Source organism: Bufo bufo, chromosome 7, assembly GCF_905171765.1.
Source record: "Bufo bufo chromosome 7, aBufBuf1.1, whole genome shotgun sequence".
Lineage (NCBI taxonomy): Eukaryota > Metazoa > Chordata > Amphibia > Anura > Bufonidae > Bufo > Bufo bufo.
Window position 1 is genome coordinate 218,340,260 of NC_053395.1, and position 27,057 is coordinate 218,367,316.

General features: G+C 42.1%; 1 protein-coding gene across 1 annotated transcript in view; it reads right to left on the bottom strand.

Moving 5' to 3' along the window:
* Positions 1 to 8,900: 8,900 nt before the first annotated feature.
* LOC121007382 (peroxisomal N(1)-acetyl-spermine/spermidine oxidase-like) overlaps positions 8,901 to 27,057 on the bottom strand; it is a 36,034-nt gene continuing 17,877 nt past the window's right edge. Inside the window, exons 2-5 of the mRNA XM_040439269.1 lie at positions 23,337 to 23,639; positions 19,178 to 20,389; positions 16,752 to 16,935; positions 8,901 to 9,585 (exon numbers count right to left, since the gene is read on the bottom strand). Coding sequence (XP_040295203.1) covers positions 9,448 to 9,585; positions 16,752 to 16,935; positions 19,178 to 20,364 — 1,509 coding nt within the window. The 5' untranslated portion in view covers positions 20,365 to 20,389; positions 23,337 to 23,639 and the 3' untranslated portion in view covers positions 8,901 to 9,447. The remainder of the gene's footprint in view (positions 9,586 to 16,751; positions 16,936 to 19,177; positions 20,390 to 23,336; positions 23,640 to 27,057) is intronic.

Sequence of the window (27,057 nt, forward strand, 5' to 3'; positions counted from 1 at the left end):
TGTTTACATGGTGTGTTCAATAAAAACATGGTAACATATAATTCTTTGTGTGTTATTAGTTTAAGCAGACTGTGATTGTCTATTGTTGTGACTTAGATGAAGATCAGATCACATTTTATGACCAATTTGTGCAGAAATCCATATCATTCCAAAGGGTTCACATACTTTTTCTTGCAACTGTATGTTATGAAGACAACATGTATCCAGTATATTATATATATTTCTCATTAGGAGAATATTCGTCTCTAAAAGAGTTTCTGTAAAGATGTGTGTTTTGTAAGAATTATATTTATTTACAAATGGTCACCAGGACCAATGGTTGTCTCTGGGTTGACATGTGTTAAATTATGTATTTAAAATATAACATTTATTTCCCATCCCTAAAAATATTTAGACCAAGATCTATATTAAAATTTTCAGCTGCGTCTGCACTGCCACTTTAAATGGCCTAATATAGCAATGTAGCTAGCTGGATCACTGCTCTGCACTGTATACTGCCTAATTTGCTCCTCAGTTACCACATGGCACCTGCCCTATATAGTGTGGTGCCTGCTGTTCAATCACAGTCTGCTACCCTGAGGTCAGTGTGCGCAATCCTAACTCTCTCAACTGCTCATTTCCATTGCTTGGCTGTGGCTGGGCTAGATGCTAACTGGCTAAATTTACTGAGATCACAGTCTGCCCCCCGACATGTTTCGCCAGAGACCTGGCATCTTCAGGGGTTCGGGCCCATATTGATAGGATAGCATCTTGCAGTTGATGGAGATTTGAGGGATGCACATCCAGGGCACGAAGCTCTCGTTCCACCACATCCCAAAGATGCTCTATTGGGTTGAGATCTGGTGACTGTGGGGGCCATTTTAGTACAGTGAACTCATTGTCATGTTCAAGAAACCAATTTCAAATGATTCGAGCTTTGTGACATGGTGCATTATCCTGCTGGAAGTAGCCATCAGAGGATGGATACATGTTCTCATTCTGTTTACGCCAAATTCGGACTCTACCATTTGAATGTCTCAACAGAAATCGAGACTCATCAGACCAGGCAACATTTTTCCAGTCTTCAACAGTCCAATTTTGGTGGGCTCGTGCAAATTGTAGCCTCTTTTTCCTATTTGTAGTGGAGATGAGTGGTACCCGGTGGGGTCTTCTGCTGTTGTAGCCCATCCGCCTCAAGGTTGTGCGTGTTGTGGCTTCACAAATGCTTTGCTGCATACCTCGGTTGTAACGAGTGGTTATTTCAGTCAACGTTGCTCTTCTATCAGCTTGAATCAGTCGGCCCATTCTCCTCTGACCTCTAGCATCCACAAGGCATTTTTGCCCACAGGACTGCCGCATACTGGATGTTTTTCCCTTTTCCCACCATTCTTTGTAAACCCTAGAAATGGTTGTACATGAAAATCCCAGTAACTGAGCAGATTGTGAAATACTCAGACCGGCCCGTCTGGCACCAACAACCATGCCACGCTCAAAATCGCCTAAATCACCTTTCTCTCCCATTCTGACATTCAGTTTGGAGTTCAGGAGATTGTCTTGACCAGGACCACCCCCCTAAATGCATTGAAGCAACTGCCATGTGATTGGTTGACTAGATAATTGCATTAATGAGAAATAGAACAGGTGTTCCTAATAATTCTTTAGGTGAGTGTATATGTTGATAGAACATTCTTCGCCAAGCTAAGTGATGGATTCCCACAGGAAAGACTTGTTTCAAGTCCTTCCCATTTAAGATTTAGTCTATCAAAGATCCTAGATCCCTGTTATTTGTCTTAATGGTCTTACCAAAGTTATATGTGTGAAAATAGTCCAGGATGGGGCGGAAGCATACAGTTATCTCTTCTAAGTGATGTCTAGGATTAGACATGCCCATCCCGATATCATGAGGTTTTCTCTGAACAGAAGTAATGTATATAACTTATGTTCCTATTTGATATCCTAACCTAATAATGGCATGGTTATAATGTGACAAGTTATTTCCACTCACATGTATTAAGCTTGTAATGCTTTATATCAATGCTATATATATTCATTTGCATGTATCATTGTGTTTATTTAATTCTATATGTTTATAACCTTGTAACCAATAAACCTGTGTATTATTGTATAATGTAGGACGACATGTTTATCATTAACGTCATCTCACGTCAAAAAGAACTTATCTGAGGAAATAGTCGGACTCAGATGTGAATTGTATTGATTAGTTAGTCTACAATTCACCAGGTCATGATTTTAAGAATTTATGACAAATTTTATCAAATTTTTATTTTTTATGGTTAATTATTTTTATGACCATAATTAATAATTCTTAGGCTACTTTCACACTAGCGTTCGGAGCGGATCATCAGACGGATCCGCTCCGATAATGCAGACGTTCGCATCCGTTCAGAACGGATCCGTCTGCATTAAAACTTAGAAAATTTTCTAAGTATGAAAGTAGCCTGAGCGGATCCGTTCAGACTTTACATTGTAAGTCAATGGGGAACGGATCCGATTGAAGATTGAGCCATATGGTGTCATCTTCAAGCGGATCTGTCCCCATTGACTTACATTATAAGTCTGGACGGATCCGCTCGCCTCCGCACGGCCAGGCGGACACCCGAACGCTGCAAGCAGCGTTCAGGTGTCCGCTCACTGAGCGGAGCGGAGGCTGAACGCTGGCAGGCGGATGCATTCTCAGTGGATCCGCCTCCACTGAGAATGCATTGGGGCCAGACGGATGCGTTCGGGGCCGCTCGTGAGCCCCTTCAAACGGAGCGCACGAGCGGACACCCGAACGCTAGTGTGAAAGTAGCCTTAATTGAATTATTACCCCCCGACAAGCCGTACAGGCATCAGGAGCGACGTGGGTGCAGGGGAGTGGGGTAATTATAAACTGAGGGGCCCGGGCATTAGGGGGATCATAATAGGGGTTGGACCCCTTTAACCAGGGCCAACATTACCATAGTGCACCTCATAATACCACCCCTGCAGAACCGAATACCACATTGCAGCACAAAATAATTCTCCAGCAACACAAAACACCTCCCCAGTAGGTGCCCCTCTGTGGTGGCTGGTGCCAGCTGCTACGCTCTGTCACCCTACTCCAGTTACCTCAGGATTGCAACTAAGTTGAATTCAAGTGTCAGGAGGAGAGCGTCAAGTCATGACATACCTGGCTGGCTGTCCTGAAGAGGGCTCAAGCGGCCCCCTGGGGGTAGTTTCCCTGTAGGGGGTATGGCCACTCCGCCCACGGCAGTGTATTTTTAATCAGCTTTTTATTTAAGGTGTCTTTTGGGCTTCTTCCATAGTCCTGAAGGTCGCATCATTAGGGACAACCTTAGCGTCAGGACGCACTACTATGAGCAGACCTGCGCTAGGACCCATTTCCTAGCTTTGCTGGTGGGATATTCTCTCCAGTCACACACAGGTGGGTCTGATCGCACGTCCGCATCACGCCCAAGTATCACAGTGTAGCAGGGATGGAATGAATGGGGTCGGAACGCAACTCGTATATTTTCTGCGACCACGACATTAGGGTATCTCGGTTGCAGCAAATATGCGAGTCGTGCTGCTACCCCATCATTCCCATGGCAACCCTACTATACTGTAATCTTTGGTCGCACAACAGCTGTGGCGGTCAAAATCGCTGTGTGGCTGAACCCTACACAGGGGGAGTATCGGACTGTGGTCTGGAAAAGAAAAAACCTTTGTGCACACCTCTTCTGTGTGTGTGAAGATACATGGGATCTGGAATGGTTACTGATGGGGTCTCTAAAGATGGTGGTGGTGGTGGGGGAGGGTCATGGTGGGGGAGGGTCATGGCTGGGCTCCGTATAAAGAATCTGGTGTGTAGTCTGTATTCATTTTGGGGTCTTATCAAATGCGTACAGTACGCCCCCAACTTTTGAAAGGCCCAAAGAAGGAAAACAGCAGCAGAGGAGCGCTTAGCACATTTTTTACACGTAGCAACGCCTCTATCTTCGCCTTGTGCCTATATATACACCCCCAATACCGCACAGTCCCCTTCATGCACAGGACATCCGGGACCGCCACTGAAACCCAAGACTGTCCCACCAGATCGGGAAAGTTTGGGAGGGATGCCTTGTTAGCAAGTATAATTTATAAATGGACACTGGGCTTCTGCTTTATTTCACACATGCCTCCATACATCAGCGCTGCCTCACACCGCCTAGTTGCTTACGGCAACCAAACACAGCCAAGCTTTCATTTTGTAAACTGCACTGAACTCTGGTTGCCATGGGCGACGAGGCCTACAGCTCTCTGTACGCCTATGGCTCCTTTACCAGCTCTTTAAGATGAGAGGATGAAATCTTGGAGGAGCTATTAGAGAAGACATCAGCGACGCCTCAGATGCCCAATTCTGGCCTATCATACTGGACAATCCTGACACTTGTGCCGACGTGCGTGAAAGATCTGCAAACTACGAAAAGTTTTGCTTCACCGACCCCATCGCCCATCTTATAAACTGCAGACATCTATAAAATAACTTAACCCCTTCACACATCCAGTGTCCACCCATCACTATAAGACAAGACACGTGGCGCGGTAAAGCCGCGTCACGACGTTTCATTCAATACGAATAAGAACAACCATTTGATATCTATAAGTGGGAATAATTATTTTCTTGTGCATTTTAACCCCTTGAAGGTGTATTCCGATCCATACCAATAGTATATTCTATAACTGTCCTGATCTCGGAATCTAAGACCCGCTCCTATCTCATGAACAGGGCCCTGCCATGAACTGCACGCACACCTCACATGCCTGACATTCGCTCCATTCACCGATATAGGGCCGAGCGAGCAAGCTCCATTATTCAGAGGTTTCATAGCAGTGAAAGGAGAGCAGGCCACATATGGCTGTTCACCCCTCTATTCACCTCTAGGGGACCCCTGATTCCCGGTGAATAGAGGGGTGGCCACGCATTCACCTTGGGGCCCTGCTCTAGAAATGGGAGCTCAGAGATGGAACCTGCATCTATCAAGCATATCCTATTGATATGCCATAAAGGTCCTAGATAGGAACATCCCTTTAAGGAGTGGTTTATTTTGAACGGAATTCCAAGAGTAATAACGTTAAACGGGTTTTCCAAGATTCTGATACTGATGACCTATCCTCAGGACAGGTCATCAGTATTAGATCAGCGGGGGTCCGACTCCCAGAACCCCACCGATCAATTATTTGAAGATGCTTCGGCGCTCCGGTAAGTGCCACGGCCTGTTCCTAGGCCAGTCATGTCATTTTCTGGGGAATTAGGGGGCCAGGGTAGTACTTGGAAGTCTTGGTCATGTTCTTCCAACCAATGGAGGACGTTTCTAGCCGTGTGACATGTCCATTGTTGTTCTGGAAGATCCCATCTGCCCCAGGGAAGACAATCAGCATGTAGGGATGTACGTGATCTGCAAGAATGGATTCATACCTAAATCAGTTGAGGGCACCTTCCACATGGATGAATGGCCCAAAAAATGCTACATATTCCCCAGAACATAACGCTGCCACCACCAGCAATGGCTGCATGGCGTTCCCTCTGTGACGTTTCTCTCCTGACACAACCAATGTCCATCCGTTCCATGAAGCAGGAAACGTGACTCATCAGAGAAGACAACCCTTTTCCAATCAGTGGAGGTCCGATTCCGATACTGCCGCAAAAACGTAAGCTTTTTCTGCTGATGCAGCTTCATTATCAGAGTCGCAGTGACCGCCCGTCTGCTCCGGAGCCCCATACACAGCAGGGTTCACTGAACTGCTGTGTTAGGGCTCGGGTACACAACCGTATGTATTCTGCGGTCTGCAAAACACAGATCCGCAAAAAATATGGATGACGTCCGTGTGCATTACGTATTTTGCGGAACGGAACAGTTGGCCCCTAATAGAACAGTCCTATCCTTGTCCGTAATGCGAATAATAGGACATGTTCTATTTTTTTGCAGAACGGACATACAGAAACGGAATGCACTCAGAGTAACTTCTGTTTTTTTTTTTGCGGACCCACTGACATAAATGGTTCCGCTTACGGTCCGCAAAAAAAACGGAATGGACATGGAAAGTAAATATGTTTGCGTGCATGAGCCTTTAGGCACAGATCTGGTAGCCCCTGGTTCATTTGGAGGTGAGCTGCTCCCCTGTAGCATGTCGGTCCCACCTTGCGCACCTTCGTAGATGACATTCACCTGTCACATCAATGGCACGTATTCATAATGGCGCCATTTGTCAACTCGCGACACACCTTCACCGCAACGGCAGCCAACTGCTTATAAAAGGTAGTGCAGTGATTTAGTCAGCTGGGGACGTTACTGACCATTCTTAGCAGCTACGGAGTTACCCTACAGTCATAAAGTCACCCTGGCTTCACGGCCATGCACAGCCCCTGCTCTCTCCTATCTCTGTGGCTCCTCCTGTTGGGTCTTATATGGAATTGCAGCATTGCCTGGCTGAGGTTATAAATTCTGCCGTTTCCCACAATGGGGTTATATTTCCGTTCGGTCACGCTAGCCTCCATATTGACGGTCAGATCCCAGCAAATTTCTGCGATCCTAAATCCAACCTTGTGCTCACAAGATCTTAAATGAAATTATGAATTAAAACTGGAAACTCTGTTAATCTCTTGAATTAAGTCCCTCACATCTAATGATCACAATTTACTTTGATTATAAGCCACAGAAAGATTGATCGCTCAGGCCCGGCGCCAGCACGCAGCGGCACGCGGCTTTACAAGTATTGATTGGAAGGATCATAAGTCAGACGTCAGCAGTTCTTAAATATATATCTTATCTGGTCATATAATGCTGTCATCCTCCTAATATACAGCTAATGTATACCGATATACACATTAATCCCACATGCCTATAGATTGTGTACGTCCCTCTGGTGCCACCAAAGCAGCTCTGACCCGTCCGTCAAAGCCAGCAGTAACTTTTTCAGCAATTTGCACTATAATTACTTTTTGGGGGCATAGCCCCTGTCAGAACTAGAGATGAGCGAAGTTACGGAAAATTCTATTCGGCTGCTTGGTCACGAAGCACATTCCTTTGTATGTAGCGGGCGTAATGACGGGAAACAGATGATGCCTCCCCCCGTCATTGAACCAGTCAGATGCCGCGCCATCTAATATTAGCATTCAGGGCATACAGAGGTTAATCCAGTAAAAAAATACTCACCCCATCCTTTTGATCGTGTAGAGGCCACCACGCACATCTTGATTGAAGACACCGTCGGCGTGGTGATGTCATGTCACCGAGCGTGAGATTTTGAGCGGTATATTCAACCATGATAGTAGCGGCAGCCTCTTTGCGCACAAATGTAAGAGATGAGAATGTATTTTTCTTCTTTTTACCGCCATTTAAAAGGGAAAATTGATTTGTTACCCCGAAGCACGAGGAAATTCGGCTTCGCCGCGAATCAAATTTTTTACCTAAAATTTCTCTCGAAGTCCACTTTGGATACTTCGATTCGCGCAACACTAGTCAGGACACATTTATAACTATGAATTTCTTATGGGGCCCGCAGTTTTTCAGGTCACCTAGTTATGCCGTGATTCTGTAGGTATAAGGCTACATTCACACGACCGTGCCGTTTTTTGGGTCCGCAAACCGCGGATCCGCAAAAAAAACGGAAGCCGCCCGCGCGCCTTCCGCAATTTGCGGAACGGAACGGGCGGCCCATTGTAGACATGCCTATTCTTGTCTGCAAAACGGACAAGAATAGCACATGCTATATTTTTTTTGCGGGGCCATGGAACGGAGCAACGGATGCGGACAGCACAAGGAGTGCTGTCTGCATCTTTTGCGGCCCCATTAAAGTGAATGGGTCCGCATCCGAGCCGCCAAAACGGCGGCTCGGATGCGGACCCAAACAACGGCCGTGTGCTTGAGGCCTAAGGCTGTTGGTTTAGTTGCCACATATAAAAAAAAAGAAATACAAAAACAAGAGCATTTCAAAATCATAGACACAAAGGTCATTCCGCGTTCATTTTTACATCGTTTTATTAGTTTTCATTAAAAATTTTATGTTATTCCAGTTGGATATCAATTCCACAAGAATTAATGCAATTGTAGATGAATAACCAGCGCTCACATGAATTACTCCAACCTATTGTATGTCGCCCCTTCCCTTTGGTATGGATATAATCTAAAATCAAAACAGAAATAAAATTACCGAGTGAGGGTCCATTCACACATCCGCAATTCCATTCCGCATTTTGCGGAACGGAATTGCGGACCCATACGCAATAGCGGACAAGAATAGGAATATTCTCTTAGTGCCGGCAATGTGCGGTCCGCAAAATGCGGAACGCACATTGCCGCTGTCCGTGTTTTGCGGATCCGCAAAACACACACAGATGTGTGAATGGACCCCGAGGCCTAGTTCACACTTCAAATATTTGGTCAGCTATTTCCATTAGTTATTGTGAAGCAGTGAAGCCTACACAGGTGTAATTTAAAGATCTGCACCTGTTCCGTTTTTGACCCGCACCTGGTTTTGGCTCACAATAACGGATTAAATAACTGAAGTGTGAACTTAGCCTTAGACCAAAACCCGGTACAGAACAAAAGCAAAGCTTTCCAGCTTCTACCTGATCTCTTTGGAGGCTCCACTCCTGGTTTGGCTGACAATCACTGATGGAAATCACTGAGCAAACACTGACTGTGTGAATTAGGCTTAAAGAGTTTTTCCAGGATTTTTTATTTTTTTTAACTGATCGACACCCAGGACCCTCGCCAATCAGCTGTTTGACAAGCACCGGCGCTCGCAGTAGTGCTGCAGCCTTCTTTCAGCTCGCCAAGCGAAGCGCCGTACATCGTATAGCACTGTGCTTGGTATCGCGCATTCACTTCATTCATAGTCTGTACCCCTCCCACACAGAGGTCGGCTGAGCTGCGCCAAGGCCACGTGACCGATGAACGCGACGTCAAATGGTCTATGCTAAGCTGCGAGCGCCTGGTGGGGGTCCCAGGTGTCTCCAGAGGACAGGTCATCGGTATAAAAGTCTCCGAAAACCCAGAGTACGATATACTTCAATAGGCGCCAAAGCTCAGCTCCTGTTATATGACCTGATAACGGTTTTTGTGCGATTCCCATAATTTTGCTTCCTCCTCTAAGCGGCACTCTTCATATTTATTTGCTATACTGATTTTAATGATCTGAATAGGAGTCATAAATTAGGTGAAGGTAGCCTTAGTGGAGGCACCATTTAAACCAGGGCGGCTCTCAAAAGGTTACAAACAACAATCCTCATCATGTCCTGACAGTAGCAGCATGCTGGGAGTTTTAGTTTTTCGACAGGTTGAAGAATGAGGATACGATTAGACAGAGTGGGGGGGGGAGTTATAAAAAGCAGCATTTTATCATTTATACTGTGCAGGATCTGAGGTTACTGGCAGCACATCCGCGCACAGACACACTGGTGCCACAACTGGTTTTACTGCAGGCATGACGCTAATGGATGGATTAGAGGCGAGGGATCGCTTTGCTCTCAAAGAGTTTTATGAGCCTTTCTGCCTCCCGTACTCCGCTCATATAGGCGCCATGTGTAGTCGTATAGAAGTTGGGGTGCGTCGCTTCTCCAGCGAAAAGTACCTGCAAAGGCTGCATGAAAAACCACTCGTCAGTAGGAAAACTCATCATTGACTGGAAAGTATCTGCATCTGTATAAGGCATTAAAGGGGTTTTCCCATCATATACGATGGGGGCATATCGCTAGGATATGCCCCCATTGTCTGATAGGTGCGGTTCCCACCTCTGGGAGGCACACCTACAACGAGAACGGAGCAGGGAAATGAATGGAGAGCGCACTGCTCATGCGCAGCCGTCCTGCATTCATTTCAATGGGGCCGCCGAAAATAGCCAAGCAAAGAAATGAATGGGAGCAGGGGCTGCGCGTGTGTGGTGTGCTCCCATTCACTTGTATGGTGAACAGAAACCCAGGGTTCTCCAGCCACAGCTCTCCCTGCTCCGTTCTCCTTGTAGGTGCGGGTCCCAGAGGTGGGACCCGCACCTATTAGACAATGGGGCCATATCCTAGAGATAAGCCCCCATTGTATGTGATGGGAATACCCCTTTAAAGAACATTACCAGCAAAAAAAATTATCTAAAAACTATTCATTGTATAATGCTAAACTGTGCAAGTTATCAGTACTTTTGCATGCTTTCAAGATATCTTCTTGCTGTCGCTGTATGGGACATTTTCTTCTATTTGTCTACATAACAGCAGTATTATAGCAGTTATATTGTTGTACATAGGAGGCAGTATTATAGTAGTTATATTCTTGTACATAGGAGGCAGTATTATAGTAGTTATATTCTTGTACATAGGAGCAGTATTATAGTAGTTATATTCTTGTACATAGGAGCAGTATTATAGTAGTTATATTCTTGTACATAGGAGCAGTATTATAGTAGTTATATTCTTGTACATAGGAGCAGTATTATAGTAGTTATATTCTTGTACATAGGAGCTGTATTATAGTAGTTATATTCTTGTACATAGGAGCAGTATTATAGCAGTTATAGTCTTGTACATAGGAGGCAGTATTATAGCAGTTATATTCTTGTACATAGGAGCAGTATTATAGTAGTTATATTCTTGTACATAGGAGCAGTATTATAGTAGATATATTCTTGTACATATGAGCAGTATTATAGTAGTTATATTCTTGTACATAGGAGGCAGTATTATAGTAGTTATATTCTTGTACATAGCAGCAGTATTATAGTAGTTATATTCTTGTACATAGGAGCAGTATTATAGCAGTTATATTCCTGTACATAGTAGCAGTAATTTAGTAGTTATATTCTTGTACATAGGAGCAGTATTATAGTAGTTATATTCTTGTACATAGGAGCAGTATTATAGTAGTTATATTCTTGTATATAGGAGCAGTATTATAGTAGTTATATTCTTGTACATAGGAGCAGTATTATAGTAGTTATATTCTTGTACATAGGAGAAGTATTATAGTAGTTATATTCTTGTACATAGGAGCAGTATTATAGTAGTTATATTCTTGTACATAGGAGGCAGTATTATAGTAGTTATATTCTTGTACATAGGAGCAGTATTATAGTAGTTATATTCTTGTACATAGGAGGCAGTATTATAGTAGTTATATTCTTGTACATAGGAGGCAGTATTATAGTAGTTATATTCTTGTACATAGGAGGCAGTATTATAGTAGTTCTATTCTTGTACATAGGAGCAGTATTATAGTAGTTCTATTCTTGTACATAGGAGGCAGTATTATAGTAGTTATATTCCTGTACATAGGAGCAGTATTATAGTAGTTATATTCTTGTACATAGGAGCAGTATTATAGTAGTTATATTCTTGTACATAGGAGGCAGTATTATAGTAGTTATATTCTTGTACATAGGAGGCAGTATTATAGTAATTATATTGTTGTACATAGGAGCAGCATAGGAGCCTATCGAGCTGACAGGAAGGAGGTTGTGGGACAGGGAGGGCAGACAGGGTAATCAAAAAGGAAAAACCAAGTAACAAGGTAAGGCCTCATGCACACGACCGTTGTGTGCATCCGCGTCCGTTGTTCCGTTTTTTTTTTCGCGGACCCATTGACTTTCAATGGGTCCGTGGAAAAATCGGAAAATGCACCGTTTGGCTTCTGCGTCCGTGATCCGTTTTTCCAGTCCGTGAAAAAAATAAGACCTGTCCTATTTTTTTGACGGACAACGGTTCACGGACCCATTCAAGTCAATGGGTCCGTGAAAAATCACAGACGCACACAAGATAGTCATCCGCGTCCGTGATCCGTGATCCGTGTCTGTTTTTCCTATCATTTTCAATACAAACTTGACTTTTTTTTTTTTTTCACTTTTCATGTCCGTAGATCCTCCAAAAATCAAGGAAGACCCACGGAAGAAAAAACGGTCACGGATCACGGAACAACGGAAATCCGTTTTGCGGACCGCAAAAAAAAACGGTCGTGTGCATGAGGCCTAAAGAACATGTTTCTCATTAGGAGAGAACTTCTAAGTTTAATATAGTCGTGAGGGGAGGAACTTTCCATCCACACAGCCTGTAGCTACCTGATCGGGCTAGCTGGAGAATGGTAGCTGTATCATCTCCCTAGGGGCAATTTTGGAGGGAGGTTTATGTCCTTTTCAGATGTCATCTAATGGTCTATCTTGAGAAGTTGGTGGTCTTCTCTGTGTCATCTGGCGGTTTGCGGCTTTAGACCATTGCGATTTATCAGAAGAAACTGGGGTCCAAGGAGAAAGCACCGGAAGAGGTGGCAATGGAGCTATATTTTGAGCAAAGTTCCAGTCCACGGGTTTCGTATACCCTCTTGAGATCAGCCACTGTGTAAGGGTGTAAGCATGACTCACCAATGTTATTAAATGTAAAGTGTATTGTGCCTGCAATGTCTCTCTTCTACCAGTAGATGGCGACAAAGTACATACAATGTTTTCAATGCAGTTGTCCAATATAGAGAAGTTTATGTATGTTTTACCGTTCAAAGTTCGAATTATGCTAATTTAGGGGTAGGCTAGGAGCCTTAGGAGGGTGATAGCGAACTGTAAATGCAGGTTTGAGGCTGCACTTATGAAATCACTTGATGCATCACAGTCTCCCTAGGTAGGGAAGGAGTTCTATGTGAGAGCAGGAAGTGACCAGACGGAGGCACCTTGGTGAATGCTGAGGATGTCAGGAGAGAACCTCTGTGGAGCCTGGATAAGGATTTACGGCTCACAGTGGAGTCAGGCATCAGCACCAAGGGGATATTCGCAGCGCTAACTCCGGTAATCACGCCACTGTGCGGTCCAGTTCGGGAGTGGACCAGGGAACGAACGCCAAAAGTCCGCTTAAGTATCCAAGGAACAGTAAGTGCGGCTTCGCCGCGTCCCATCACATCGTTCTAGTGACACTTTGGGACATATGTGAAAGCTGCAGGATACAGACTTCACCTTCTTTGGATTACGCAATACTTAGGGTGCACCCCAACGTTCAAGCTTGCTCAGGAACATTTAGGCGCAGCCAGACTGCTTTATGGACATTGGGGAAAATTACACAAGTACTGGGTTAGTGTTGGGCAGTATTATCCTTAGGCCTCATGCACACGACAGTATTTTTTCACGGTCCGCCAAACGGGGTTCCGTTGTTCCGTGATCAGTTTCCGTTTTTGTTGCCTTGTGTCTTCCTTGATTTTTGGAGGATCACAAGACGTGAAAAGTGCCTTGCAAATGATAGGAAAAAAACGGACACGGACGCGGACGACAATCTTGTGTGCCTCCGTGTTTTTTCACGGACCCATTGACTTGAATGGGCCCGCGAACTGTTGTCCGTGAAAAAAATAGGACAGGTCATATTATTGTGACGGACTGGAAACATGGATCACGGACGCGGATGACAAACGGTGCATTATCCGAGTTTTCAACGGACCCATTGACTTTCAATGGGTCCGCAGAAAATCACGGAAAACGGAACAACGGACACGGAACACAACAACGGTCGTGTGCATGAGGCCTTACTATGTGTTTATGCTCTGTTACTATTCTGTTTATGTATGCTCAGTTACTCGTTCACTATAACTGTTCAGTAAACGCAAGTGTTCTAAAAGAACCGCTGTCTGTGTGGCCTTGTGTACCCTCTGAATCTTTGGGCCCAGCCCTCGGTCCTAATTTAACTGCACGAATCACTAGCTTACGGCCTGGAGAATTAATAAGCAACCTAAAGGGGTATAGCCAGCGGTCTGTGATTTTTTTACTTTTGAGAATGTCCAGCAGCAGTTTTAAATGATTCCTCTTACGCAGCATCATGGAGGACAGAGCTTGATAGATGGTGACCGTCGATCCCTCGTAGGTGATGTGGGCTGTAGTTCTGGAGGCCGCGAGGATTTTTTCTTTTGTCTAGAAATGAACCAGTTTACAGATGACATCTCTTGGAGCTTCGTTTTGCTTTGGTGGGGGACGCAGCGCTCCAGTTCAAGGTTGCCGGTTTCTTGTCCGAGCAAATTTTAGAAGATAGCGGTGAGGGAGGTTATCAGCATGTCAGGCGACACAGATTCTGGCATGCCTTTCAGCCTGAGGTTGTTCCCCTGTCCACGGTTTTCTTGATCCTCTATCAGAGAGGACAAGTGATTCACATGGGCTTGGCAGTTATCTAAGTTATGAGAGGCTTCATTGTTGAAATCTACTAAAGGATGTTTGCGTAGACTCTATTGTTTCCCATCTAGAATGCATGTGCCTTAGATTCTGTTTGATATCTAAGTTCATGTACCAGTGGTTCCAGAGAATGTGTCATCAGCTCCTTAGGCTAGGTTCACACCCGAGCGTTTTACAGCGCGTTCCGACGCGCTGTAAAACGCTCAACAGGCAAAAACCAATGTTTCCCTATGGGCATGGTTCTCACCTGAGCGTTTTACAGCGCGTACGAACACGCTGTAAAACGCCCTACGCCCCAAGAAGTACAGGAGCTTCTTTGGGGCATATTGTCGCGCGTATTGTGGCAGTTTTTCATTGGATGCCTCTGTGGTTAATCACACAAACGCGCGTACTACGCGAGTTTCCAGAATACAAAAACGCCCCAAAATACGCCTCAAAAACGCCCGATAAAAGCGCTTATCGAATACGCTCAGGTGTGAACTCAGCAAGGAAAGCTTTAGATATCTTCTGGTCATCTCCTTCTGCTGGTGCCTCTTCCACTTCACTTCCCCCTTCAGCCTCCGAATCCTCAGTCTGAGGCGCGCTTCTCTGCCTTGCCGGCGCCATCTTGCTTAATTCATGCGCCGGGGTTGGTGATGCTCTATATAACTAGTAGTTATATTCTTGTACACAGGAGCAGTATTAAAGTAGTTATATTCCTGTACATAGGAGCAGTATTATAGTAGTTATATTCCTGTACATAGGAGCAGTATTATAGTAGTTATATTCTTGTACATAGGAGCAGCATTATAGTAGTTATATTCCTGTACATAGGAGGCAGTATTATAGTAGTTATATTCTTGTACATAGGAGCAGTATTATAGTAGTTATATTCTTGTACATAGCAGGCAGTATTATAGTAGTTATATTCCTGTACATAGGAGCAGTATTATAGTAGTTATATTCTTGTACATAGGAGCAGTATTATAGTAGTTATATTCTTGTACATAGGAGGCAGTATTATAGTAGTTATATTCTTGTACATAGGAGGCAGTATTATAGTAGTTATATTCTTGTACATAGGAGGTAGTATTATAGTAGTTATATTCTTGTACATAGGAGCAGTATTATAGTAGTTATATTCTTGTACATAGGAGGCAGTATTATAGTAGTTATATTCTTGTACATAGGAGCAGTATTATAGTAGTTATATTCTTGTACATAGGAGGCAGTATTATAGTAGTTATATTCTTTTACATAGGAGGCAGTATTATAGTAGTTATATTCTTGTACATAGGAGGCAGTATTATAGTAGTTATATTCTTGTACATAGGAGGCAGTATTATAGCAGTTATATTCTTGTACATAGGAGCAGTATTATAGTATTTATATTCTTGTACATAGGAGCAGTATTATAGTAGTTATATTCTTGTACATAGGAGCAGTATTATAGTAGTTATATTCTTGTACATAGGAGGCAATATTATAGTAGTTATATTCTTGTACATAGGAGCAGTATTATAGTAGTTATATTCTTGTACATAGGAGGCAGTATTATAGTAGTTATATTCCTGTACATAGGAGCAGTATTATAGTAGTTATATTCTTGTACATAGGAGGCAGTATTATAGTAGTTATATTCTTGTACATAGGAGCAGTACTATAGCAGTTATATTCTTGTACATAGGAGCAGTATTATAGTAGTTATATTCTTGTACATAGGAGCAGTATTATAGTAGTTATATTCTTGTACATAGGAGGCAGTATTATAGTAGTTATATTCTTGTACATAGGAGGCAGTATTATAGTAGTTATATTCTTGTACATAGGAGCAGTATTATAGCAGTTATATTCTTGTACTTAGGAGCAGTATTATAGTAGTTATATTCTTGTACATAGGAGCAGTATTATAGTAGTTATATTCTTGTACATAGGAGCAGTATTATAGTAGTTATATTCTTGTACATAGGAGGCAGTATTATAGTAGTTATATTCTTGTACATAGGAGGCAGTATTATAGTAGTTATATTCTTGTACATAGGAGGCAGTATTATAGTAGTTATATTCTTGTACATAGGAGCAGTATTATAGCAGTTATATTCTTGTACATAGGAGCAGTATTATAGTAGTTATATTCTTGTACATAGGAGCAGTATTATAGTAGTTATATTCTTGTACATAGGAGCAGTATTATAGTAGTTATATTCTTGTACATAGGAGGCAGTATTATAGTAGTTATATTCTTGTACATAGGAGCAGTATTATAGCAGTTATATTCTTGTACATAGGAGCAGTATTATAGTAGTTATATTCTTGTACATAGGAGGCAGTATTATAGTAGTTATATTCTTGTACATAGGAGCAGTATTATAGTAGTTATATTCTTGTACATAGGAGCAGTATTATAGTAGTTATATTCTTGTACATAGGAGGCAGTATTATAGTAGTTATATTCTTGTACATAGGAGGCAGTATTATAGTAGTTATATTCTTGTACATAGGAGGCAGTATTATAGTAGTTATATTCTTGTACATAGGAGGCAGTATTATAGTAGTTATATTCTTGTACATAGGAGCAGTATTATAGTAGTTATATTCTTGTACATAGGAACAGTATTATAGAGTTGGTGCCATATATATTTATTACTACATACCCGCTGGGTCTTCCTCTGATATGTGGATGGTAATGGCTCTGCCAAGGCCATCTGCTCTTTCACAGCATCCACCCCCAAAGGCACATTGGTATAAGACCCTCGTATGTAGGGGTTACTATACCACGTGGAGCGCAGCACCCCTCGCAGTTCTGTCACTGGCCAACTTGTGAATTGCTTCAATAATCTGATAAAATAAAAAGGAATTGGGAAAAGTTTAATAACTGCTGAATGCAATCTAAATGAAATACAAGAACCTTAATGATTCAGCAAGTGCTAAAATGGAAATTCTGTAAATTACTTACTGGCGAGAGGCGGGTAATTCAATGGAAGCGGGGCTATTAATATCCTCATCATGGTGATTCCCTCACGCAGTGTTCCCCAGACAGCAGCTGAAAACATTTATAATAGCCGCCGGAGGAAAAAAAAGGGCTAGATACGTGATAAAACCTGTGGCTTCCAGCTAAGTGCCTAAGAGACAGGCAAAACTAATCAGATGGAATGGAGGAATTATTTCAAGGGTCTGGGAAGAGCTAAGTAGTTACTTGTTGTTCCATAGCCCACAAATTGCCATAAGATATTCTTAAAGGGGCATGTAATCTTACGTCTATCTCATCCAAATTTCCAATATAGTTTGGGGTCTGTGGTGTTACTCTTGAATTTACAAGCAAAATATTCTCTGCCCCCAGGACCACTACATTAGATCCCATGATATAAGTTTACCAGCCTTTGACCTCCTTTAGATACATCATGAAGGGGATCCCATAGAGACCCCGTCTATGGATCAGAGCAGAGAATGGCTCTACCTGTGGTGGAACCAGTCCATCCATTCATCTGAATGGCCAGTATGTAATACTACATTTCCCCTGCAGGGGGTGGCACTTTCACTGGAAATATACAGGACATTTACCCCTACATACAGAGGCAGATGTGCCATTCAGGTCTATGGGAAAGCAGTGTGTTTAGGCCTGCGGAGAGGGAAGGAGCTGGAATTTCTGATGTACAAAAGAATTTACAAGACGTTAAACTGCTACAAAACTAAAAGAGACAAAAAAAAGCACATTTTAGCTAAAAGAGACCTAAAACACATCATGGATCTCCCCATGTAACTGCTCTACTATAGCTGAGATGGAAAATTATGCAACTTGTGTCCATAGGTTAGGAAAAAGAGGGAAGAGAGTTACATATGAATGCGGGATCAGACTACAAACCGGGTTTATGTGTAGTCTGTAACCATGGACACACATTAGGCTGCGTAGGAGTTGTATACATAAAATTATATCGGCATGATTTTTGCCAAGGATTTTACAAAAGTCACAACAAAACCGCCACATGGTAATACACTCTACAATTTTATTGTAGGCTGTGTCAGGAAAACGACCCCTGTCCATAAACCCTTAGCATATGAATCTCATAGAGCACCCTGTCGGAGATCCTTCTCTGAGGCAGAGTAGAAAGATGGTAGGTAGAAGTGGTCTCCACTGTTGCGGACCCAGCTCATCTAGGTTTTACACGGTCGGCCATTCTTTTGAACGGACGGCATGTAGTATTTCATTTACCCAACGGCAGGCACTGCCAAGGAAATCCATGGCTTCCCGGAGATGTCCCCAATTTTACCAACTGCTTATAAATGGTTCCAGAAGTGGAATCTGCAACTATCAGCTGAACTATGGGATAGTACAACAACTTTAGGGGCTCTCAAGGATTTGAGAAACATGGCTGCTTTCTTCCAAAAACGGTTCCACATCTGTTCTTGGGTTGTATCTGGATTTGCAGGCAAGTTTAAGGGAAGTGAATGGGACTGAATTGCAATATCACACACAACCTATGCACAGAAGTGTTTTTTTTTCTAATACTGGACAATTCCTTTAAGTCTACTGCCCCCTTTATTATTTAAAGGTGTTGGCTGTTTTCTGGCTACTGTGGACCAATATGTATCTAAGAGGGCTATAAAACACGAATATAGCATTGATATTCTACAGCATTTTCTATATTTTATAATGTATGTCCTTTTGTAGGTCAAGTCTTTTGCGCTGTCCACACAGAGGTCCTGTCCATAAAAATGGTTGCTGATGGAGGGTCATGTGACCAGACAAACCATTCAGCCTCCTCCACTAAGATACATCTGTATTTACACTGCTGGGAGTTCAGTGCAAGTGCTGTGTGTTTGAATGGAGGAGGCCATGAGATGTCTCTGGTCACAATACCCTCCATCAGCGGCCATCTTGTAGATAGGTTCTCTATTCAGACAGCACAGAAGATTTGACCAAAAAGGGGACATTGATTATGAAATTCTATCAAACGCCACAGAATATCAACAAAGGCTGTATTATGAAGAGCCACATGGTCATCTTAGATAAACATTGGTCAACCCCTTTAAGCTCTAATGGTGTTTACCACAAATGTAGTACACAGAACTGGTTTCTCACCTGACACATGCTTCCCCCACCTCACTTTCAGGGAGGGTCTCCATGTGCTCCGCAGCCAATCCGGTGATCCAACCACAGAGGGTGCTTCTATGCATTGGAACGCAGTCAAAACCTCCAATCTTCTTAAACCACTCCGAACGCCATGATTGTTGCCTGCACCCATCAGAATAACCCTTCAGGCTCTCTGGGCCTTGTTCCCATACAAGCTGTATTCCGGCACAATCATCCGGCCAAAAGGGCTTTGAAAACTCTAAGAAGATCTTGGCCACTGTGCCAAACCCCAATCTCTGGATGGCCTCCATCTTTCCCTTTGGCAGGGGAGGGTCAAAAAAAGTAGGCGCTCGTTCCTTCATGCACCCAAGAGACACAGTGACAATGACATGATCTGCTGGAAACTGCTCACCGTCTTCACAAACCACATTGACCGGATGTTTTGATAACTTTGAAGGTGGTGAAGATCCATCCCACTGGACGCATCGAACAGGCTTATGGCAGCGAAGGGAATTAGGGGGCAGCTGGTCTATGAAGACGTCTAGTACAGCTTGGTAACCCTTACTGCCCAAAGAGTTAAAAAAGGGTCCCTCAAGAGCAGTGTATAAGCCAAGCTGACTTAACGAGAACTCATACATGGAGTTACAAGCCTCGTCCACGCACTCCGCTCGTTTACACCACTCGTATATCTCTTCTGCACCCTCGACCTTCGAAAGGTTGGACAAGGTAAATTCACGATCTAGATACTCCCCGACTGACCACGATTCACATTCTCGTTTATAGTCTTGCTGGTTGATTTGAGACATTAACCTTCCAAAAAAACAAGTTACATGTTCCACCTGAGTTGGGGGTAGCTGCTTTGCTTGCTCATTAAAAAAATAATCTTGGGGAGTTACAGATAGTGGTTGGCAGGACACCATACCGAACCCATCATCTGCCAGTAGGCCTTTCTCCTTGGACATCTGGTAAAGTGGATTATCCTTCTGGCCATGGATCCAGGTGGCACCTAACTCCAGCGCATCAGCTCCAAAAGGTTTATGCGTCCAAACTCTTCCACCCGCCCTATCTAATGCTTCCAGGATGATAAGATTCTTCACTCCATGCTTCACCAAAGTGGTGGCAGCACCAAGACCTGCAAAGCCGGCACCAATTACAACCACTCTGGGTTGGTGGTTGCTATGAAGATCTGAGTCCATGGAGGTGGAAGAACTTCAGGAAGACCTAATGTGATAAATTTCAGAGTTAGAGTAAGTATGACATGAGAATTAGCTATACTTAGTGAGCCAAAGGACAGGAACCACTAAAGTGTCTATGAGATGTCTGAGGAACACTTAGGGCAAAGCTTATAGATTTTGTGCCACAGACAATCAAAGACCACCATAAGGTGTGCAAATCTGCTGTGTGTGAATATACCTCTAGAGCAGTGACGGCTAGCCTCCAGCACTCCAGCTATGGTGAAACGACGACTCCCAGCATGATCCATTCATTTCTATGGAGTTCTGAAAACATCAGATCAATCTTTTGCCACAAAACTATATATCTGCTCAGCTCTTCCTGCTCTATAACTGCTGCCTGCAGATTGCACTGCTTTTTGTGACCTCTTTAAAAAACCTGTATAGGAACTAGTATACGTAGAGTGACAAAATATTTTTTACAAAAAAATAAATAAAAATAGAATACATATAGATTGCTATAAATAATGGAGGTGTTCCTTTAACCCCTTCCTGACATGGCAATTTTCCATTTTAGCGTTTTCATTTTTCACTCCCTGAGCCATAACTTTTTACTTTTCCATTCATATAGCCATAAAGGGACTTTGCGGGAAAAGTTATACTTTCTAATGGCACCATTTAATATTTCATACAAATGTAGTGGGAAACTGGAAAAAAATTCCACATGGGATCAAATTGAAAAAAAAAAACTAAATTTTTGCTCCCTTCATCTTCCTGGTCAGTACAGTTACAGAGATACAACATTTATATGGTTTTCCTTGCGTTTTAATAATAAAGGGAAAAAAACATAGCTTTGGAAAAATTTATTTTTTGCATTGATGAATTCTGACCCCCCCACAACTTTAATTTACATCTATGGAGCTGTGTGGGGCTCATTTGCAGGGCAATTAGTTTTCAGTGATACCATTTTGAGGTGTGTATCCCTTTTTGATCACTATTTATTCAACCTTTTGGGGGGAGGTGGAGCGATGAAAGAACAGTGAATCGTCCATTTTGATTTTTTTAACACTACAATTTTCACTGTACGGGATAAATACATTCATAGCTTAATAGTATGGACGCGGCAATGCAAATTATTTAAGTTTTTTTTCTACTGTTTATTTTTATTATGGAGAAAGGGGGGTGATTTGAGATTTTATATATATATATATATATATTATATATATATATTATTATTATTATATTTTTTAACACTTATTTTAACACTTATTTTACCACGGCTCATTGCAGCCTACGGGACATTCAATATGTTCCTATGGAGCCCTGCCACCTGCAGGCCTTCATAGGAACTACTGCTGTGGCAGCCTAGGTTCCTCCAGAGGGACCAAGGCTATCACTGCGAACTGCAGAGATCGGGGAAGCCGTTCAGGCCCTGGGACTGAGCTGTACATAGTGACCGATGAACATAATGTCGCTGGCCTAGGAAGAGATCAAACACCTGATCGACAAGGCAGCTCGGAGTTGATCCCATCAATCAGACATCCTGAGGATAAGTCCCAGAAAACCCCTTTAATATTAGACCGATTTCTTCTAAGGCAGTACCCTAGTGTATTTGGGGCCTTAAAAGGGTATTCCACGTTAAAAAAAAAAATCGAAAATTCTACCCCCTCCTGCCAGACCAGTGAAGGGAACTATACTTACCTGCTCCTCGCCACTTATTTCAGTCTCCACTGCACTTCCTGCATGGAGAGGGTCAAATGCACCACTGCAGCCAAATTCTGGCCTCAGTGGTGATGTCTCCCGAAGTGGTACATGACACCATGCTGCTAGGGAACGTCACTTCGGGAGACATCACCACTGAGGTCAGGCATTGGCTGCAGTGTTGCATGTGATCCTGTCCATGCAGGAAGTTTACAAGTTAGACTGGAAGTGCAGTGAAGACAGCCCCGTGCCGATCAGTGGGGGGCAGGTAAGTATAGTTCTCTTCACAGTTCATGCTGGGCGAGTGGGATAAAAAATAAATAATAAATAAAAGTAAATCATGGACAATCCCTTTAAGAGCGTGGACACCCAGTTTAATAAACATAGAACTTCTTTGTATGAATTGTCACTGGCCGCGCCATGGCCCTGGTTTGCTTGGTGCCAATGCAAAACCTTTTAACCATTATGTATCAGACCAATTGTTGGAGTTACGTCTTTCCACCCTAGCGGAAACCCTAAATTCTGACATTGATTTTAGGAGATTATGTTTTGAACAGTAGTTTTATGCCTGGTTTTTATGGTTTTTCTGCTACGATTTCACAGCTTTTCATGATCACAAACAAGGACATTCCCAAATGTTTCCTCCAAATATGAAATTCACCTTTGAATATGAATCCTGCAATAAACTTAAGGACTTCCTGGAAATAAAGCCGATAGCGTGGAATCTGTTCCTACCGAGCACCAAGTCAGTCCATCTGCTTCGAGGGCAACAGTCTTCCACCTTTTGGCAAGTACTAATCTACTTGGCCCTGTACTCCGCACCTTTCTTACAGTAAAGGTAAGATAAGGGGTTGCCAATGCAGCAATAGAAAAAAAAAACTAAATTTTAAAATGCAAGATATAATGATCAGCGACCATCTACTTATCTGGTCCTGATCTCTTTCACACTCCATTCACATCCAAAGCTGCATTCAAAATTCTGGTGATGACTGCTTGGAATCCCAACAGCAATGCTGTAACGTTCTGCACCATAAAACAATGCCTTCTGAGAGATGTGGTTCTGTTTTTACAAGACACTACAACTCCCATAATGCACTACAGCAGAGCATGAACTAGTAGTAAGGTACTGCAGCTTCATCAATCAGGGAGAGAGCAGAGTTTTGAATGCAGCTTTGGATGTGCCTAGAGTATTATGAAACATGAAGTTTAGACTGTAAAATTATATTTTCAAGCATAATTACTGTTTCAATACAATTGAGTTCATTCTGACCCAACTAGTCAGGGCGTTTACTCACCAGAAATATACTAAGAGCTCCGAGGTCCTGGACAAACAGCCTCGATGGCAGATTCTGAGGTGAGTGGTGGCCTGCAGGGTCCTAGAGAATCCTACCTTGTGATACAACTTCCTGCACATTCCCAACCAATGAGGATCTTCATAAAGAGACTGTACGCAGGGCGAGAAGGCTTTATCCGCAAGATCCACAAACCTTTGCCCCATTCAGTCCAACGAGGTTGCTCTCCGTATAGGCTGAAAACATAATGTAAATGTCCATATTCCTCCTGTACCCATCCTGCAGAGTCATCCAGAGACCTTTGATCTGTGGCATAAAAGAAAGGAATACGGGTAAATAACAGTGGAGGCCATAATGCTAAATGTAGCAATCGCTGTAATAAAAATGCATATTTTGCACACAAAAAAAAGTTGCAATTTTTTTGCACAAAATCTGCAAGTGCTGAAATGTGCCACATGCTGTTCTCTTGGCTCTCAGACCATCTCTACTCTGCATTAAGGCACCTACAGACTCTATAGGGATACTTGTAAATAAATTCTGCACTTCTGTCGGTCAGTCATGCGCATGTTTGGCCATTTCAGTAGAGAATTACGGCTGCCGGGCACTTATGGCGCCTGTGATCTCAGGGTGAGAAATGGAATCAAAAAGGAAAAAAATATAAAAATAACAAAATATCCCCCTTGCCTAAATGGATGGCAGAATGGGGATCGGCCCCTACAGACATCATTATGTTGGTGGGATCTACCCAAAAAAAGTCCCAATGTCTTACAAACATGTGATCCAAAAACCAACAAAGAAACAGACACTTTATGTGGACGTCACACACGACCTTGGAAAGTAATTCTGCATGGAACATAGAATGCACAGAAGATACAATGTTTCACTAATTATTCATTTATTTATAAACAGGAAGTTTTCTCAAGGTCCGCATCAGATAGCTGCAGGAAAGAAGCTGGAGGGGACGGGGGTCTTCGGAGCATGTGCCTTGGGTGCCAGGTGCCAGCAAGACAGTTTGCCCTGGCCAGGATATTTACCTACAGGGCAAGGGCCCTCTGGATAGACGGACTGTACATGAGCCTGGTCAGTACACACCGGATACACCTGAAAATGTTCACCTGAACCAATTAAAGGGATATTACCAACTGAAATACTGTACTTATGGCATATGGAACATGCAGTATTTACCATACATGTCTAGTTACACTTCCATCTAATGAAATAATATATGGAAAATACATGTGAGCAACCACAAGACATAGACATACATGTGGTTGGGGACCGCATGTGGCCCCATGGTTGTGCACCTGCTTTAAATGCTCATCTGCATTACATTAACTCAAAGTGGTTAAATAGGTAATTAAAAAAAAAACAAGGCCATCCCTTTAACTAATATTTATAAATGTGGACTAACACTTAAATCCTTGGTAGGTATTCATGAGAATGGAACTGAGCTGCAGTACCAGAAACCTCCTGTGGAGAGCAGAGGTGCTGTTCCTGTAGAAGTTCTAGAACAGATTTACAACCCGGGCCATTTCTTTTTTCTGTAAAACAACTTGCTGATGATTTCCTTTACTGAACTGCATTTATTGCTCCAAGTTAATATTTGATACAAGGTCAATGTTTTCCCCGGCCGGTATCTATATTTCGCCCAATCAGCATTCATTACCGAAACTAGATAAGATATAGACAGTTTTACATTACACACAAGGAGCGCAGAATTTTATTAATTTCACCTAACTTAACCTATTTCCCAACTCTTTTACAATAAGATCTGTTCCAAGAGGACAGGATCCATTGATTGCAGCAACAAATGCAATCGTCTCCTATCTGAATGGGGTCTATTGTTCTGTTCAGCCTGATCCTCCTGACTCTTGAATGCAATTCAAGTACTACAGTAAAGACACAGTGGTAAACTGGTTAAAAAAAAAAACTTTGGGTACTGCTGCCAATAGTAGTTGGCATACAGTTTAGGAGTGCACTGCTGCAAAATCTATATATATTATTATTATTATTATTATTAACCCCTTAAGGACCAGGCCATTTTTTGCAAATCTGACATGTGTCACTTTATGTGGTGATAACTTTAAAACGCTTTTACTTATCCAGGCCATTCTGAGATTGTTTTCTCATCACATATTGTACTTCATGACAGTGGTAAAGGTTGAGTCAAAATATTTCATTTTTATTTTTAAAAAAATACCAAGTTTACCAAAAATTTAGAAAAATTCACAATTTTCAAAATTTCACTTTCTCCGCTTTTAAAACAGATGGTAATACCTCCTAAAATAGTTATTACTTTACATTCCCTATATGTCTACTTCATGTTTGGATCATTTTGTAAATTACATTTTATTTTTTGGGCTTAGAAGTTTCGAAGCAAATCTTGAAATTTTTAAGAAAATTTCCAAAACCCACTTTTTAAGGACCAGTTCAGGTCTGAAGTCACTTTGTGAGGCTTACATAATAGAAACCACCCATAAATGGCCCCATTTTAGAATCTACTTTTTGGCAGATTTTCCATTTTAATACATTTTAGTTTCCAAGCAAGGGTTAACAGACAAACAAAACTCAATATTTATTACTCTGATTCTGTAGTTTAGAGAAACACCCCATATGTGGTCGTAAACTGCTGTACGGGCACACTGCAGGGCGCAGAAGGAAAGGAACGCCATTTGGTTTTTGGAAGGCAGATTTCACTGGGAAAATTTTAAATTGTCATGTCACATTTGAAGAGTCCCTGATGCACCCCTAGAGTAGAAACTCCAAAAAAAGACCCAATTTTGAAACTACGGGATAAGGTGGCAGTTTTGTTGGTACCATTTTAGGGTACATATGATTTTTAGTTGCTCTATATTACACTGTTTGTGAGGCAAGCTAACAAAAAATAGCTGTTTTGGCACAGTGTTATTTACAATGTTCATCTGACAGGTTAGATCATGTGGTATTTTTATAGAGCAGGGTGTTACGGACGTGAAAATACCGAATAGGGCTATTTTTTTTTGGTTGTTTGTTTCAGTTTTACATAATAAAGCATTTTTGTGTTTTCTAGTATTTTGAAAGCCATATGACTGTTTGATTGGTACTATTTTAGGGTGCATATGACTTTTTGATCGCTTGGTATTACACTTTTTGTTATGTAAGGTGACAAAAAATGGCTTTTTATTTTTTATTTTTTTTACGGTGTTAGGTCATGTTGTATTTTTGTACACTTTTTTTGTTTATTTAAGTTTTAAACAATAACAGCATTTTTGAAACAAAAAAAATCATGTTTTAGTGTCTCCATATTCTGAGAGCCATATTTATTTTTATTTTTTGGGCGATTGTCTTAGGTAGAGTCTCATTTTTTGCGGGATGAGATGATGGTTTGATTGGCATGATTTTGGGGTACGTATGACTTTTCGATCGCTTGGTATTACACTTTTTGTGATGTAAGGTGACAAAAAAAAAATCTTTTTTTTAGCACCGTTTTTATTAAAAAATGTTTTACAGTGTTGACCAGACTTGGTGGATCATGTGATATTAGTATAGAGCAGGTTGTTACGCACGTGGGGATACCTAATAGGTCTGTTTTTGTTTTGTTTTTCTATTTTTTACAATTTTATATGTCTCTTTATGGGAAAGGGGCTTTTTTTTATTGTTAAAAACACATTTTTTTCCACTTTTATTATTTTTTATTTTTGTCCCACTCTGGGACTTCAACATTACAGGGTCTGATCCCTGTTTC